Consider the following 17,259-nt stretch of genomic DNA (forward strand, 5'->3'; position numbering starts at 1 on the left):
AATAAAAAAAAAAAAAAAGGATTAATTTTATTTACAAATCGACAGACCAAAAGAACCTTCATGGTTTGATGAAATGGGATTGATTGATTGATTGATTGCTTACTTTTTTAGATGGTAAAAAAAGACATACTTAAGCAGATGTTTAATTAGCGTAAATACTTCTGTCTAGGAGATTAATGGACATACTCCCAAGTTCAATACTTGAGCCCTCACATGATAGAAGAGAACTGATTGCCACGAATTGTCCTCTAACCTCCACACATGCATTGTGACATGTGCACACTTGACCCTACATGCCTATTAGTACACACACACACACACACACACACACACACACACACACACACACAAAGTAAATGTCAAAACATAAAAAATATTCTTTTCTGTATTTTTCTGTAAGCCATCTTTCTCTTTCTAAAACACTGTGGCCACAACTAGGTATGATGACATAAATCTTTAAGCCCAGCACTTTGGAGGCAGAAGCAAGTGGACCTCTGTGAGTTTGAGACCACCCTGGTCTACAGAGTAGAATTTTAGGCTAGCCATGGCTACAAATCAAGACCGTGTTTTCAAAGAAATAGGATCGATACAAAAATATTCAACGAAGCATTTTTTAATGGCTTACAGTTTATTTAAGTCACATCTCTTAGAAATAAAGACAGAGTAATAACCAAAAACGAGAGCTGGGAGACGCAAATGTGCCTTTGGTGTTGCTCCTAAAGTCTCTCACTTTGCTGCACCTGCTCCTTTCATCCTTAGATGATAATCTGCTGTTTATTTTGTTACCATAAACCTAAGCACATGAAGTTTACACAGAGGTCGCCTTTTAAAAGTTGGTCTGTGCCTGATCTTTCTTACTTCACAAAAACTAAAGGGGGGGAGTGTGTGTGTGTGTGTGTGTGTGTGTGTGTGTGTGTGTGTGTGTGTGTGTGTGTCTTGTTGGTGGAAGAGCTGGTGGTTAAAAAGCAAGTTGAGACTTCCTCTTTGATCAGTCGCCTTTCCTCTCAACACTACGGAGATTTCATTTTGTTTGAGGCTGGATAGAACTGAAAGCAAGCCAGACGCCAGAGCAAAGGGTATGATGGCTAAAAAGCCCCCGAAACCTGCCCCTCGTAGGATCTTCCAGGAAAGACTAAAGATCACTGCTCTGCCCCTGTACTTCGAAGGATTTTTATTAGTCAAGCGGTCTGATTACCAGGTAAGTGTGTAGATGATGATTTTTAACCCTGAAAATTTCTACTTAACATAAAACTTATCTCATGGCAACAAGATGCAAAGAAGCCTCCCTGTTTCTGTTTGGGTTATACTCTCTTCCCTGAGTTAGAAGAATGATTCTAACTTCAAATCAATGCACAGCTTAAAGATATATATATATATATATATATATATGTCATACACATATGCATGTATTATAAGGTTTCTAATATTTAGACAAAATTTAAAAATTCAATGGAATCTTCAAAAGATTCTTTAAGCGTCACAAACGATTTTCTTTAAAGAGGAGTATTTTATATGTTCTCTTCACAATTTACTGCTATGCTTCAGTGGTGAGAAACTGCATGGAGTTGAGGTGATTTAATGATAAAAAACTAAGCAACCTAATATTAGTTATAATGATGCCTATAATGATCACATTGTAAGAAATGGTAAACTTTCATAAACTTGTAAATATTTGATGTTGATCTAAAATTGTCTCACTACACATTCTGAAAATACTGGTCACAATATTGATTTTAAAAGAATATTCAAGGTTTTATTATAAATAGTGAATGCATTAAGGTTCTTTTCAGAAGTACATTTGCTCTAAGAAAACTCACGAAGCATTTCACATATTTTTAATTATAGAATCCTAAGCTACAGTTATAAAAATGTATTTGCCTTTGAAGTTGTAATTGTGGACAACATAAAATAAATTATGGAAATTAACATGAAATTATGTTACTAAAGAAGTAAAGGAGACACTGGCGTAGGTAAAATTATATGACATTTTCATATTGGATGAAGCTAGCAAGGTTTTAAATGCCTTCAGAAATAACAGTGAGCGCTCAACGAAGATGATAAGGTGAGGTTCAGAGGCATCATTAACATTCATGAGAAATTATGAATATGAAAATATTGCAGTAGGACATTCGTATTTTCTACCTACATAGTAAGGTCACTTACCTTTTGAAGGTCGGGTTGTGATTCTTGCCATTGCTGTTAAATTTGCAAATATAAAAATAATAAATTTGCAAACCATATTCGAATGTTGTTGCTGTTGTTGTTGCTTTTGTTGTTGCTTTTGTTGTTGTTGTTGATTCTACACAGGTCAGCTACATGCTTTGACTTCACCAGATGTGGCATCAGCTGAAAGTAAAATTCTAGTTGGTAATTTAAACTTGTTTCTTCCCTGATTGTCTTCCCAAAGTATTTATAGTAACTGTGTCTGTTACCCAGACCCTTCAACTGTTTAAAGAAGGCATGGGCTGGCAAGCTTAGCCAAAAAAACACTTCCACATTTTTTAGAATATCAGTAAACCATGTCTTCACTTGATATTTCCTCTACGTACAACTCGTGACCTTAGGAAGATTCCTCCATCTCCCCTTGAACTCAGTTTATTTAATTATTAAAAAAAAAGGGGGGGGGGAGCCAAGGATACTACTTGCTTTGGCGTAATATATTATTATTTCTTCTGTACTCTTCATTATGTCTGGGATAAGTAAATGCAGTGCTGAATCAAGTTATTTTTCAAGCAACATTGATTGTACATGTTTCACCAACAAACACAAAAAGAGGTTTCGCTTGGTGGGAGTTATGACCAACTCCTGGTTTTGCTCAGAAAAGCGTGTTTTAAAGCAGAATGAATTATACACTCATCATTTCTTATGAGGACTGGGGATTATAGCTAAATGGTAGAGCATTCTCTAAGAGGCAGTTCAGCCCCAGCAAGATAATATAAATAATTGTAAAAACGTAGGTATGTGAGAAAAAATTGTTTACACATTTGAATTTATTACCAAGTTTTTTTCGCTCGGTGTCAAACAGAAGAGGAACCAGAGATGACAATGTCAAAGTATTGAAAGATGAAAATCATAATTCCATAAAATGCAGGCTTCTTTCACACTTCAGATTTATTTTCTTCTTGTTTTTGTAGATGTTTGCTAAGGTCCTAAAGTCAGTTTGAGGTCTACAAGTAAAATTGCTCAAAGGAACACCGTAGAGCCCAGAGACTTAAACACAGAAGCAATGAGAAAAACATAAGGAGAATCAGTGACGTTTCTGCAAAACTGGCAGCAAATTCCAGGGTGCATTTAGAGCTAGGTGATCTGGGAGAGCTATTACCAAGTCATCTGGAGTGCTATGGGATAAAGGACAATTTGAAGCTATGCAGAGTACTGAGCCCCTGCTGAAAAGAATTCAGAAGACTGAACTAGAGAAAATGTGGTTTAAGGGTAACATGCTAAGAAAGAGATTACAGGTCGAGAGGCTCTTGTTACGAGGTTTTTTGTCTCTTGGTTTTGGTTTTTTCAGATCGTTTAAAAAGAAAGTACAGTGCTCCACCACCAGGGAAATGTATCAACATGTGCTGATTTTAATATACTTCTAGAAGGACCCTGAATTACAGGCCAATAATCTATGAAAAGTATCTTTCAAGGGAAAGATATGGGACGTTTTACTTGAACTGCAGTGTGAGGAATTTAGGTTCACTAAGAAGGTGTATTCAATAATTAAACCACAATCAAATATAAAAGGCATCACAGTTTTTATAAATTGGGGTTTAAAAAAAAGCAAACTTTCCTGAGACTTTAAACACAAGAATGTTCAGACAATTGCCCGTCATTCTTTCCATCCGTGATGTGCACAGCTTACTGTGTTAAAAAGTGTAACCTGTCCTCTTAGCCTGTGTGATGAACATATTGTAACAAAGTATCACTTCTCTGATGGCCCTCACATTTATCAAGCTTTTCGTGTTACCTCCCATGTCCCGAAACACAACTCCCACGTACCTCTTCTGGGAAAACATTTTGGACGTAGATATCTATTATGAGAATATGAACATATGTATCTCTGTACTAATAGTCTATAAAAAGTATTAAATGTACGCATCTTTTAGAACCAGAATGCCAATGACCAGCTTTGGCATCCACGTGGCAGGTAAAGTGAGGCAGGCAGCCATTGGCAGTCAGTGCTTAAAGCCGCTAACGAGGTTGGGGGCGGGGAGGTGTCCAGATACCTACGAGGGCTGCTGTCAAAGGCAGCCAGCGATTAGAGAAGTTACTCGGCAGACTTTTCTCTGAGGGAATAAAGCTTAATTTACTGCAGCTGGCACTCTCTGTGGCCTGAAGCCTGGTTTACATAGTGAGTTCTAGAGAGTCAGAGCTACATCGTGAGACCGCGTCTCAAAAACAAACAAACAAACAAACAAACAAAAAAACTAATTAATGAAGCTTGAGCCAAGTGAAATGGGAGTCTGTCTGACTAGGTTATTTTCAAAATTTTAAATTTAGAATATTATTTTTAAAGAACTCGTGGAAATGTGAATCTATCAATAAACATTTACTTAGTGAATAAAATATGTTCTTTAAATGTAAACTATTAAATTGTTTTATCATCAATCTATATATCCCCTTAGTCCATGTCAATAGTAAATGCTGTTTCATGAACCCGATCTGAGTTATGTCCTTTGCTGAGTATGTTAACTTTACGTATTCGTGAAGTCCCTCCATCTTTCAGAGAAAGCAGATCTATCCAGGTCCTATGATCTCTGATATGACCCTGTCAACCACGGGACCTTCCTCTAAAGTTGAAGAAATAGTTTTAAATTAATGAGAAGAGCTCCAGAAGTGATCTAGTTAAGAACAAGTCAAACATTATACTAAAATAAGTTTGAAAAGGATTTACCCAAGAATTAACTGCAGGGAGAAAGAAATGAATGGCTCAGTGGTTAAGACCAGTGGCTGCATTGCCAGAGGACATGGTTCAATTCCCAGGACCTCTACAGTGTCTCATAACTGTAATTAATGCCAGCCCAGGAGATTCAGTGTTCTCTTCTGGCTTTCAGGGACACCAGACACACAAGTGTTGCTGATAAAATACATGCAGGAAAAATACTCATACATATAAAATAAATATATCAATTTTTCTAATTGACTGCAAAATAAAGCCATTAAAATGTGGGTAAACTTCATTTAAGAATGTCATAATGATTATATATGTGGCGATTTAAAAAAATTATGTGAAAATTCAATGAATACTCAGGTGTGGTGGTGTGCACCATTAATCCCAGCACTTGGGAAGCAGAGGCAGGAAGATCTCTGTGAGTTCAAGACCAACATGGTCTACACAGCAAGTGTCAGGCCAACCACAGCTATTTAATAAGACATTGACTCTAAATTAAAAAAAAAATAAAGCAAGAAAAGAAAGAAAGGAAGGAAGAAAGAAAGAAGAAGTAAGCAAGCAAGCAAGGAAGAAAGAAAAGGTATGTTTGTGTGTAGTGTGTGTGTGTGTGTGTGTGTGTGTGTGTGTGTATTTGATGTGTGTTTATGTGGTGGGTGTTTGTATCTGTGTGATGTTTGTGTATTGTGTGTGTGTTTGTGTCTGAGTGTGTATGTGTGTGATATGTGTTTGTGTCTGTGTGATGTGTATGTATGTGTGTGTGGTAGTGTGTGTGGTGTGTGTGATGTGTGTGTGTGGGTGGTGTGTGGTGTGTGTGTGTATTGTGTTTGTTGGTTGTGTGTGGTGGGTGTGTGTTTTGTGTGTGTGTTTAGTGTGTGTGTTGTGTGTGTGGGTAGTGTGTGTGTTGTGTGTGTGTAGTGTGTGTGTGGTGTGTGTGTGTAGTGTGTGTGTGTGTGTGTATGTGTGTGTGTGTGTGTATGTGTAAGTGGCTCAGTGGTTAAGAGATCTTCCCAGTACCCCCACCAGGCAGCTCACAACCTCCACTAACTCCAGTTCCCAGTGATTCAACTCTCTGGTCTCCTTGTTTTACACCAGGAGTACACACATACACAAATAAAATAGATAATTTTTAGGCAAAATGTGAAGGATAAAGAATAACTTTACACGTACAATTACAAAAGATAAAACAGAAGGTTAAAAGGTTGAGTATGCCCTTGTGAAATGGTGTCTATGATTTCTTTTCCCCAGGACTACGAACACTATTGGACGGAGCTGAGAGGAACCACACTGTTCTTTTACACTGACAAAAAAAGTACAGTCGTAAGTAGAGCCTGAAACGGTCACCTAGTTCAGCCTTTTTTATGCCTTGTCATATAATTCATTATCCACTTTTTCTATCATCCTCAAGTGAAGGCATTCAAACATGTACATCTGAGGGGACTATCACTTCCCTGGACAACTCAGAGGGCATTAGCTCATGCTTTTAACTTTTCGTTCTTTTCTTCCTGACCTAGATAATAAAGACTTAGTTTAAAAGTAGAAATCTTGGGGTTGGGGATTTAGCTCAGTGGTAGAGTGCTTGCCTAGCAAACGTAAGGCCCTGGGTTCAGTCCCCAGCTCTGAAAAAAAAGAAAAAGAAAAAAAAAAGTAGAAATCTTAGATACATCGCTAAAACTGCTTAATGCAAAATGATAGCTTCCGTGTCTCAAAATTGTGGAATGCAGCTATGTTGTGGAATGTGACTGTAATCTGAAAGGAACCAGATGATTCCCATAGCATTGGAACATACAAGGCCACGATTTAATTTTCCCAGTCAAAAACAAATAGACTTCTAAGAGCTAAGGTATGAGGAGGATGAAGAAGAAGTGATTATTTAATTAATCCTTTAAAGAGTAAGCTTTTTTTTATAGTGTGCTGCAACTTTCCACTGATGTCTAGAAAGCAAAGACCCTGGCCAAAACCTTAAGTGATTCACAGTAACCACCTTTGCTTAGAACACTTCAAGGGACAGTACAACTTGGTGACTGGGAGCCTGGCAAGCCCAGAAAGATTGCCTGGTTTTCGCAGTGCTTAGTCCTGCCATTGGTAACTGGGATCTTGAGATAATTACCTAACCTCTTTCTGTGACTCACTGCATAAAAAGGGGCACAGTAGAAAAACAAATGACCTCTCGAATTGGGCAATTTGAAGAACGTTTAATCAAGTCATTATAAATACGCAAAGCAGTGGGCAGAATTTAGAGAAGTCACACGCTTAGCTCTTAGGCTAAAAATAATGTCATACGAGCACATGAGGTATGAGAGGGAAGAGTGGGAGAGCGCATACTCAAGGGGAGCATGACACTTGATTGACGGATCAGCTGCATAGGGCACTAAACCATCCTCCCGGCTCAGTCTCCTGGGTGCTGAGACCGCAAATATGCGCACCACCAGGCACTGTGGGATGGCTAATTCCTAGATTAGGTTGCGGCCAGAAATGGCAGATCTGTGAAAAGAGGTCCCTTAATCATGACATTGAAAAGCCCCAGTTCAGCTCATACTATCTCCTCCCAACCTCAGGAGGCTCTGGGCCATTAGACATCTGAAGTCCTGTTGTCAATTTTAAATGACTGTGCTTAAGAGATCTCTAAGACAAAATACCTCTAACCCGTAAGCCCCACTTACCTAAGGACAAATGACTTCCTGGAATGCTGGATGTTCATGAAAAAGAAGCCACACGTTTTCACTTCTGTTTATGAGCTTGGTTGCCCCAACTGCACAGGACATGCATGATCTCACCTAGGCAGAAGCTATGCTAGGATGTATGCTGGGATGTAGAAGGTATGCTAGGATGATTGGGCAAAGGCAGAAAGTGTGTAGCCTTGTGAGTTTTGCCTCTGTAAGTTCCTGGGTGATGTAACTCTGCATCGTACACTGGAATCTGGGTAGGGACCAGGGCAGTCTTTAGTAAAGTTTGCTTCACATTTGGCTAAGAGATTGTGGTAGTGGTAGTATTCTCCCTTGGTGCTATCAACAACTCCTTGATCCATATTTATAAATGAAAACTGCCAAGTTTAAGGATTAAGAAACTGTAGATGATCCTACTTACCTGGCAGGGTTGATACCATCATCACCAAGGTGGTTTTCCAAGGACAAGCCTTCATCCTTGTAGCCTAGATGTGTTAACCCTTATGATTTCCCCAAAGGTGCCAAATGTGGGAAACTGACTGCGTAATTCATGTTAGTGAAGAACTGAATTCACATTTTCCTCTAAAAACATTTTTTATACATAATAAATATACATGAAAGAAATTGTACAAGATGATATCCCTAGTAAAAGGGGGTGTAACCCAGGTATGGCCTGTGAGCCCAAATTTTTAGGCACAGTGCCACAAAGAGGTCACAACAAAAGGCTCTACCTTTGTGCACCTACCAGTTCTGTTAAAGGAGGATGAAAGATACTTGGGAAAGTTTTCTGGGTGATAGTCTCAGAAGAAACTCCAGGATAGACCAGCTGAGAACTGGTCTATTTGTGTGGTCTATGGAGGGGAACAATTTAATGCTGTCTTTACATATCTAAAAGGCTTAGAGGACATCATGTGGAAAGGTCATTGAATTTGTCTAGTGTTATACTAGAGAAAAGAATTCAAGACCAGTGGATAGGAAGTAGCTAGAGAAAAACTGACTCAAAGCACAGAACACTTAGGAGGGCTGCCTCAGCAATGGGACTTAAATGTTATTACAGATGTTCAACTTGAGGACAACATGGAGAGCAGATTCAAACAGCTTGGTTGGACAGATGACCTCTAAGGCTCTTTACAACCTACAGTTAAAAAAAAAAGATAGGACTCCTTTTCTGTAATTGGTGTATCAGGCACTGTTTGTTACAGCACAGCTCATTGAGACTAATCTGGACATACCCAGAGCGTTTAGTATAAGAAGGGCTGCCTCTGGGACAAGCAACAAGCCGTTGCATTGTACCTTCGTTTGTAAGTGGTTTACCAGTTGTCCAGATGGTGAACACTCCTGCCATAACTGATTCAACCTATCGATGTGACTGTACTGAGTGTGGAGTGTGAAGAAATGCACAGCAGCACTGATGCACAGTATTTAGGCCACAGAGAGCAAGGATGTAAATAATGTTGATACTATAGATAGTAATATATTATAATTAGAAAATGATGAAATTTGAACTTTGACTATATTATAAATTTTATGTTAATAAAATATTTCATTTAGTGGTATGTTAATATAATTAATTTTTAATAACAGCTATTGTTAACCAACTGCAAAATTCCCAAATATTTAAGAGGAGTCTTGGAAATTACTATGGGGTTAAAGTCAGCACACCACCCCAAGATGCATTTTACATACTCTCTTGTATTGCGGAAAGCAGGTTACCATGCAAATAAGCTTAAAAACTATGATCTTCCTTCATGTTAGAACAAATGTATCTTACCCAGGAAGTAATTTAACAACATTTTCCTTTATCTTTGCAGTATGTTGGCAAGTTAGACATAATAGACCTTGTGTGCCTTACTGGCCAAAATTCAACTGAAAAGAATTGTGCAAAATTCACTCTTGTTTTGCCCAAAGAAGAAGTACACCTAAAGGTGAGCAAGGAGAAATTGCAATTCATAGAGAGCAAAGGTTGTACATCGATTTTGCCTTTTAACACTCCATAGCTGGAATGAAGAAGAATTACAAGAGGAGCCCAGTCGTAACACTTTGCTACTATTTTTTTTTTCTTGCCAAGGGCTTCAGGGCTCTCAGTTTACAGTTTAGAAAGAACACAGGCAACTGTTTAGTCTATAAGCACAATGAAACCTTAGACTTCTATCCTCTGACAAAGTCAAGGCTCTCACCTGGTGTTTTACAAGGTTGTCCTTGAATTAGCAGAGTGAGCTAAGAAAAATTCCCCAACGATGGCAGTCATAACACAGAGAACAGCTTGGGATTGCTAAAGATAATATCGGAGAAGTTCCTAGGAAGCTGCCGGCTGACTTAGAGAGCTGTAGCAATCAAATGTTGAGGAGTAGAGGTCAAAATTTGCTACTGTATGCAGTAGCCGTGTATCACTGGCAAGTTACTCAACCTCTCCGTTCATTTGTTTCTCGAATTAGAAATAAGTCTTTGCTCAAATGGAAGGTACCCTCTGTGGCCCACCTGGGAACACTTCATCAAAATTGTAACCTGTTCCCCCTAGCCTGCTGTTGTGGTCTGAATGAGAATGACCCCGCGGGCTTCTTATGTTTGAATGCCTGGTCCCCAGCTGGGGAACTGTTTGAGAAGGATTAGAAGGATGAGGAGGTGTGGCCTTGTACATCATTGAGGATGGGCTTGGAAGTTTCAAAAGCCCACGTCAGGGCCAGGGCCCAAGTCCTTCTTGGTATCTGTGCCTACTGCCTGTGGATCAGGGTGTAAAGCTCTCAGCTGCTTGTCCCATGCCATGCCTGCTTGCTTCCTGCCATCATGTCCATGTACTAATCCTCTAAACCTGTCAGCGAGCCTCTGGTTAAATGCTGTCCATTGTAAGAGTTGCCTTGTTCACGGTGCCTAAGACCCACCCATTCATTATGCTATCAGTTTGTCTCCTCTGTTCTACATTTTACTGTTCCTAGTTGTTTCTTTCCAACAAAATCAAATGTACTGTCACACCGGCCATTTATTCTTCCTTGCTCTATTTCAAACTCCACGAGAATGAGAATTTTTTTTGTTTCCAATATCTACACTTAAAGATATGTATCTTTTAATTGAACGGATAAAAAAAAAAGCATAATAAAAACGCCACCTCTTGCTAAGTCTCCTTGAAGATTTTCAAAGGATAAACTTACAACACCATAGAAAGATCTTAATTTGTTTTATAGTCTACTAAAGAACCAGATGTGTTTTATTCCACATAATAAAATATTTCAATTAGCTGAAAAGAAGAAATTAATTTTACAGACAAGGGAAACTAAAACAAATTTAAAACCAGTACTAAGGTTAGTTGCTCATTTCAAAAGCTTCCATTGTAGGTAAAAACAGAAAGACAAATGATAGAAAAATGATTGCGATCAGGTTACTTCAGGCTACTTTTTTTTGGACACAGAGGAAACAAATTGAAGTTGATCTGTATGGGAAATGTGGTTGTTATTTTTTTTTAACTGATCTCTCAAGAAGGCAAGATAACATTTAGCTTTGGTTTAGTGATGTGGAACATCAGCAAAGACGGTTCCATTTTTATTTCTAGTGAGGATCATTTGGGACCTCAGTGAAGAAACCTAGCAAACAATGGCCACGCATAACCTTTCTTCAATATGATTAAGGAGGTAATACCTGTCGAGTGCGTAGATAGATGCACTCTGGGTTACGGTCACGTTGTTGTTTGACTCTGAGAATGCTAGGGAGCTGGGAATAGCTTCTAGAGATTCTCCTCTCTCTACCTCCTATTTTGCCAGAGGCACACTAGGATTATATGTCTCAGTGTGCCCAACTTTCTGCGACTTCTCGAGGCTTGAATTCAGGTCTTGACACTTGTGTGACAAATGCTTCATTCACCGAGCAATCCTGCTCCCAGTCACCTATATTTTTGCTTGCCAATAAAAGAAAACAGGACTGAAATATTTCATGATAAATATGTTAATTCTAAGCAAAATTGAAGTATTTCTCCATGAAGCTGATTTTATGCAGTTTAAATTTTTCAAATGATCTTATTTAACAAAGTTCCTGAACAGAAGAAAATCTTGCTTCTCTCTCTCTGTCTCTCTCTCTGTCTCTCTCTCTGTCTCTCTCTCTGTCTCTCTCTCTCTCTCTCTCTCTCTCTCTCTCTCTCTGCATGTATGTGTGTGTGGTGCATGTGCATGTATGCATGGATATTTGGATGTGCATGGGTGCACTTGGGTGTGTGTGCTCATGTATGAGGGGGCTAGAAATTGACAGCAGACATTTTTCTCACTCATTCTCCATCTTATACATAGAGACAACACCTTTCACATGGACCCCACGGCTTCCCAATTTTACGAATGTAGCTAGCCAGCTTGCTCTAGAGATCCTCCGTCTGCTCCTTCTAGGCACAGGGATGGCAGTTAAGCTGCCACGTACATCTGGCATTTTTCTTGGCTCTAGAGGTCCAAATTCTGGCCTTCATGCTCACTTGGCAAATGCTTTAGCCAAAGAGCCACCACTCTGATCTGAGATCTTGCTAGCCTTTGATGGCGAACCTACATTGTCAGAAATTAATCCAGTGAAATTCTTGTTATTTAAAGTTAATACAGATCATTCATTAATTGTGTACTTTCTGCTTTATCTCCAGACAGAAAACACAGAAAGTGGGGAAGAATGGAGGGGCTTCATTCTTACAGTAACAGAGGTAAGGGGCCATCTGCTTCTTTTGCTGAGACAAGGTGTCAATAGCCCATGGTGGTTGCAAACTTATGATTCTCCTGTCTCCACCTCCCAGGTGATAAGATTAGCGCTGTGAATCACCATGCCCACAGAAGCTCATTAAAGTCTGCTGCTCCACCTGGTTGTAAACTAGTTGTCAACACCTGCTGCAACCGTGTACATTAAAGTGGCTGGGATGTAGAAACTAGAAAAGGCAGATAGAAATCCATGCTTTTGTTTCTAAAAGTCATATTTTTTATCTCATTTTATCTGGTGGGTTATGAGTGCTGTTACCAAGCACAGCCTATTTCACCTTATGATAACTACTCTGAAGTAATTAGTACTGGTGGGCAAGGGATGAGGGAGATCGCCTTCATCTATGATTTTCTGCTCTGTAAATGTTTAGGGCATGGCATGAACTCACAGTCTGTAAATGATTTGTTAAAATGTTCCACTGTTCTGATACTGCTCCAAGACGGCATAATGAGGAACTAGACTTGGATATGAGAACAATTTACTAGGACATAGTTCGGTGACTCAATCAAAACCACACTGCTAGAAAAGGTAGTAGTAACAAGAGAACCAACTACCATAACGTTCTTAGGCCTTTAGCAGAGGAGCCCAAGGAGCACAGGCTGCCCTTGTTGCTTTATTTGACAGACTACAGTCCTCATTCCTGAGTCCCAAGAGTCTCATTCTGAGTCTTAATGAATACACAACAATAGGAATTAATGAAATAGTAACTAAGCATGGGACTGGACACAGGCATGCACGCAGGCACGCACATATATCACCTGATGAGTACTCTTGTTCTGGTGGCCAATTATAAGACATGGCTGCCCCCATGGCTAGCTAACATGACAGTTAGGAAAATGTTGTACCATACTTCCCCAGAAAGCATAGGTTGTTCCCAGCTAAACTTTGAGATGTGGATACAATTAACCAGACTTTACATGGATAATGGAACTCAAAACACATTTCTAGAGAACAACAAAACTAATATGCAGAGAAGAATCAAATGTGAGTGGATGGCTAGACACAGAGCACAGTGTAAACCTGTTGATCCTATGCCCACCAAATCCATGTTGTCACAATAGTGTGGAGCTTTTCCAAGATAACTAGTGTGAGAATAAGGAATCTCCTGGAGATCCTAAACTTCCTAGGCATTGCAGAGGTATCCGAGTTCAGGATGAGAAATGAGAGATTAGCTGAGTGTTGGTGGTAAATACCTGGTCTACAGAGCAAGTTCCAGAAGAGCCAGGGCTATACAGAGAGACCCTATCTTAAATCCCCCCAAAAAAAAGCAAACAAAAAAAAAACAAAAAAATACTCGCCCCCTCAAAAAAAGAAAAGGAAGATTGAGAGATTAGTTGCTACTTAGCTCATAGTAAAAATTGTATGTACTTTGCCCTGAGACCAGATCAAATATGATCTCGGCCAGGCATGGTGTTAACACACCTTTATTCCCAGCACCTGGTAGATCTCTGTGCGTTTGGTATCAATCTGGTGTTCAGAGTGAGTTCTAGGACAGCCAGGACCACATAGAGAGACAGTGTAGAAATAAAACATACAAAACAAAACAAATTAACCTAACTAAACCAAGCAAGCAAGTAAGTAAATACTCTGTGCAGGTTCTAGTTGGTATAGGAGCAGTACTATAATGCCCACGTTAGACTGGAATCTATTTATTGTTCTGTCCATTTGTCTCTGGCAATGGCTAGACATTCAGTCACTACACATAAGCTCCTCTCTATTAAAGCCAGTATTGCTATTCAGCTGCAGTTTTAGTTTGCCTACTGTTTTTTAACTGGTTTCAGTTGTCAGTTCCTCAACACGTGTCACTTCTACCTGGACAAGTGATTAGACTGCACGAAGTCTTAGAGAGAGAAAAGAAAAGAAGGACTGAGACAGACCAACTGCCAGTCATGCCTGTGGAGAAAGAGAAGGAGCCAATACAAGGCTATGCGGATGCACTGAACCCCCTTCCCGAGTAAGTTTATTCATTCAGTTAAGACTAATGGCTAACTACCAGGTAGCACTACCCACTGGAACTTGCTACAGCAGGGATGGTAAGTATCTTGGGGATCCATCGTGAGCACCAGCCACACTTCCTCTCTTATGTCATGATCAACGTCGTGCAGATTTGAACTAACTCTTACCACAGAGGAAATCCCCTTCCACCCACACATGCAGACTAAATAGATATCCTTCCGGAGCTCAAACCTAAATTAAAGTTGCTATGAAGAAGGTCGCAAATGGCCCAGATGCGTGAGACCCTATAACTGGATTATTTATCATCGTCTATACTAAATATTTCTAAATTCTTAGAATATTGTATTCGGTTGGTTGATCAGTGAGCATTAACGTTGCCTTCTGAGGAAAGCCTTGTGTAACCTGTTCATAAAAAGGAAAGAGACAGCAGCTGGATTCTGCGGCATCCCTCAAATGTCTTCTTTCATGAGGAAAACATTATGGGCCTTTTCCTTTGGGGATCTTGGTGCTCTTGTCGTTAGTGTCCTGGTTCCATGATGACATTAGTTTCTGAGGCCCAGTCCACTGCGTTAAAGCTGTTGGGACCTGCTCATCAACCCTGCCAACTCCAACCGGACAGAGGACCAATTCATAGAATAAAAGTCACATGGACCGGTTCTTTTTATTTCACCCCAGTACAACAAGAAAGTAATATGTCCGTTACAGATAAATAAAGAGGAGGTTAAAATTAATTCTTGTCCCTACACGCAAAGATATTTGCCAATAATGCTTTGGATGCATAATATACTCTGTCAAAACTTTGCATGACCAGTTCATTTCACTGAATATTCCATGTATTATAAAATAGGAAGTGCTTAATTTCTTAATTTTATGTGTAAAATACTATGGGTGTCATTTTAACACAAGTTATAAACCAGGCATGCCTTTAATCCCAACACTCAGGAGACAGAGACAGAAGTAGGCAGGTCTCTGATTTCAAGGGCAGTTTGGTCTACAGAGCCATACGATCGGGGCTATATGTCTATACCGAGAAATTTAACCTCAAAACATCAAATAACAAAACAAAGCCCTTCAAACAACAAATCAAATCAAACAGTCAGTTCAGACACAGTCTTAATGTCAGTTGTTTAAAACAGAGCCCCACTTGGCTGAGGTGGCTTTAATCCCAGCTCCAGGAAGACAAGGCAGGTAGATCTCTAAGTTTAAGGCCAGCATAGTCTATATGGTGAGTTCCAGAGCCATCTCAAAACAGATAAAGCCTTAGAGAGAGCCTTAGAACATGTTGGAGTCCTGCAAGGAAACCAACAATTCAGTCTAAGACCTGTCATGAATTGAAACGGGAGCTACGCTGTTAGTGGCCCTAAGTTTTCGATGGTTATCATGATTACACATGAACTAGTGGATTTCTTTTCATGTTCTCTATGTTCAAAAGATAAACGCTGTAGCTCTCAAGTTATTTAGGTAGCATTATTTTCAAGTAATTATCTTCATCAGGTTTTATTTTAATCTTTTTTTTTTCCTTTTCATCTCACATTTGTAGATGTTTTTATGCAGTTTCCCGGAAAGAAGCAACTGAGATGCTGGAAAAGAACCCTTCTCTGGGAAATATGATCCTGCGGCCTGGTAGTGACAGCAAAAACTACTCCATCACTATCCGGCAGGAGATAGAGTATGTTCAATCTCCCCTGGCTATCGTATTGTCAGTACCCACTGTGCATTCTCTTAGGGCTGCAAATATTAGCACAAGAATGAGAAGCAGTGTAACCTAAGCAAAGCTCTCTCCTTAGTGTGTGTGTGGTGGGGGATAAAGAGAACAGACCTGTGACTGCTATTGTTTAAAGTGCAGTGTTCATGAAGGCAGTTAATGGATATTGAAGCAGAGACTCAAAAAAGTGAGGGAACCAAACCATGCCAGTACTGCAGGGGTGGGGCACATCCCAGGCAGCGAGGGTGCATCCCCAGAAGCAAACACCTCACTTGTTCAGGAAACAGAAAGAGGTCATCGTGTCTGCGTATTTTACCAACAAGTAGACCCACTGAAGAGCATCTTCCTAAAGTCTATAATAATAATAATAATAATAATAATTATTATTATTATTATTTGTATTTCTTTATTAATTAATTTATTTATTGGTAAAATGGTTTTCCCTTGATAAAGTCAGTAATACTTAAATGCAAGTATCAAGGCAGAAGAGCTAGCTCAGTCAGGAGGTGCTTTGCAAGTGTGAGAATCTAGTTAAATCTGCAGAACTCATGTGGGAGAGAGAGAGAGAAAGAGAACAAAGAAAGGAAGAAGGGAGGAAAGGATGGAAGAAGGAAGGAAGGAAGGAAGGAAGGAAGGAAGGAAGGAAGGAAGGAAGGAAGATAATGACACGTGTTTGTAATGCTTCAGTGAGAAAGTGGGGACAGGCAGATCCTCGAGCCTTGCTGGCCAGCCATCCTAGCCTACTTGGCAACTTGCAGCCAGTTAGAAATCCTAACTTAAAAAAAAAAAATGAGGTTGAAGATACATCCAAGATTGATCTCTGGAGTCTACAGGTTAGTGCACATGGGTGTATGTGTACCCGTCCACAAATATACAAACAAAATAATTTTATATGTAATTAGAGTTTCTGGACTTTTAAGACCACTCCCGCTTTCAGAGTCTATAAAAACTCTGCATTTTAATAGAGGTTCTGGATTATGTAACACTGTCATGGCTGATAATTTACTATCATCCTACTTTTAAATATTAAATAAATGTCTATATTTTATATACATTAAAATTTTGAATTTACTATTCTGCGAGGATCATACTCTATTTGTTTACTATAATTCTTGTACCAGTAAACCTACCAGTACATTTCATAAATACATGTTATTCTAAATAGATCAAATATGATGGTATTGATAGTGGATAAATGGAGTAAAAATTAAATAATATTTTAAAGAAAAAATTAAAATCACAGCATTATGGTTCAACTGCCCTTATGAGCCATAGCCCCAGGGCTTCATTTGTTCAACAGTTAATATAAATAAACACTTCATACAGTAGCTATGAACAGTTAC

General features: G+C 39.2%; 1 protein-coding gene and 1 non-coding gene across 2 annotated transcripts in view; both read left to right on the plus strand.

Annotated features, from left to right (window-relative positions):
• The first annotated feature begins 1,009 nt into the window (after window positions 1-1,009).
• Window positions 1,010-17,259, plus strand: part of Stap1 (signal transducing adaptor family member 1) — a 28,913-nt gene continuing 12,663 nt past the window's right edge. Inside the window, exons 1-6 of the mRNA XM_032916491.1 lie at window positions 1,010-1,198; window positions 6,125-6,196; window positions 9,354-9,467; window positions 12,149-12,205; window positions 14,037-14,209; window positions 15,752-15,880. Of these exons, the coding sequence (XP_032772382.1) occupies window positions 1,079-1,198; window positions 6,125-6,196; window positions 9,354-9,467; window positions 12,149-12,205; window positions 14,037-14,209; window positions 15,752-15,880 (665 nt within the window). The 5' untranslated portion in view covers window positions 1,010-1,078. The remainder of the gene's footprint in view (window positions 1,199-6,124; window positions 6,197-9,353; window positions 9,468-12,148; window positions 12,206-14,036; window positions 14,210-15,751; window positions 15,881-17,259) is intronic.
• On the plus strand, window positions 7,956-8,123 carry LOC116912995. The gene has a single exon (XR_004389558.1). It is a non-coding gene; the product is annotated as a U1 spliceosomal RNA (small nuclear RNA).

The sequence above is a fragment of the Rattus rattus genome, chromosome 11 (assembly GCF_011064425.1).
Source record: "Rattus rattus isolate New Zealand chromosome 11, Rrattus_CSIRO_v1, whole genome shotgun sequence".
Lineage (NCBI taxonomy): Eukaryota > Metazoa > Chordata > Mammalia > Rodentia > Muridae > Rattus > Rattus rattus.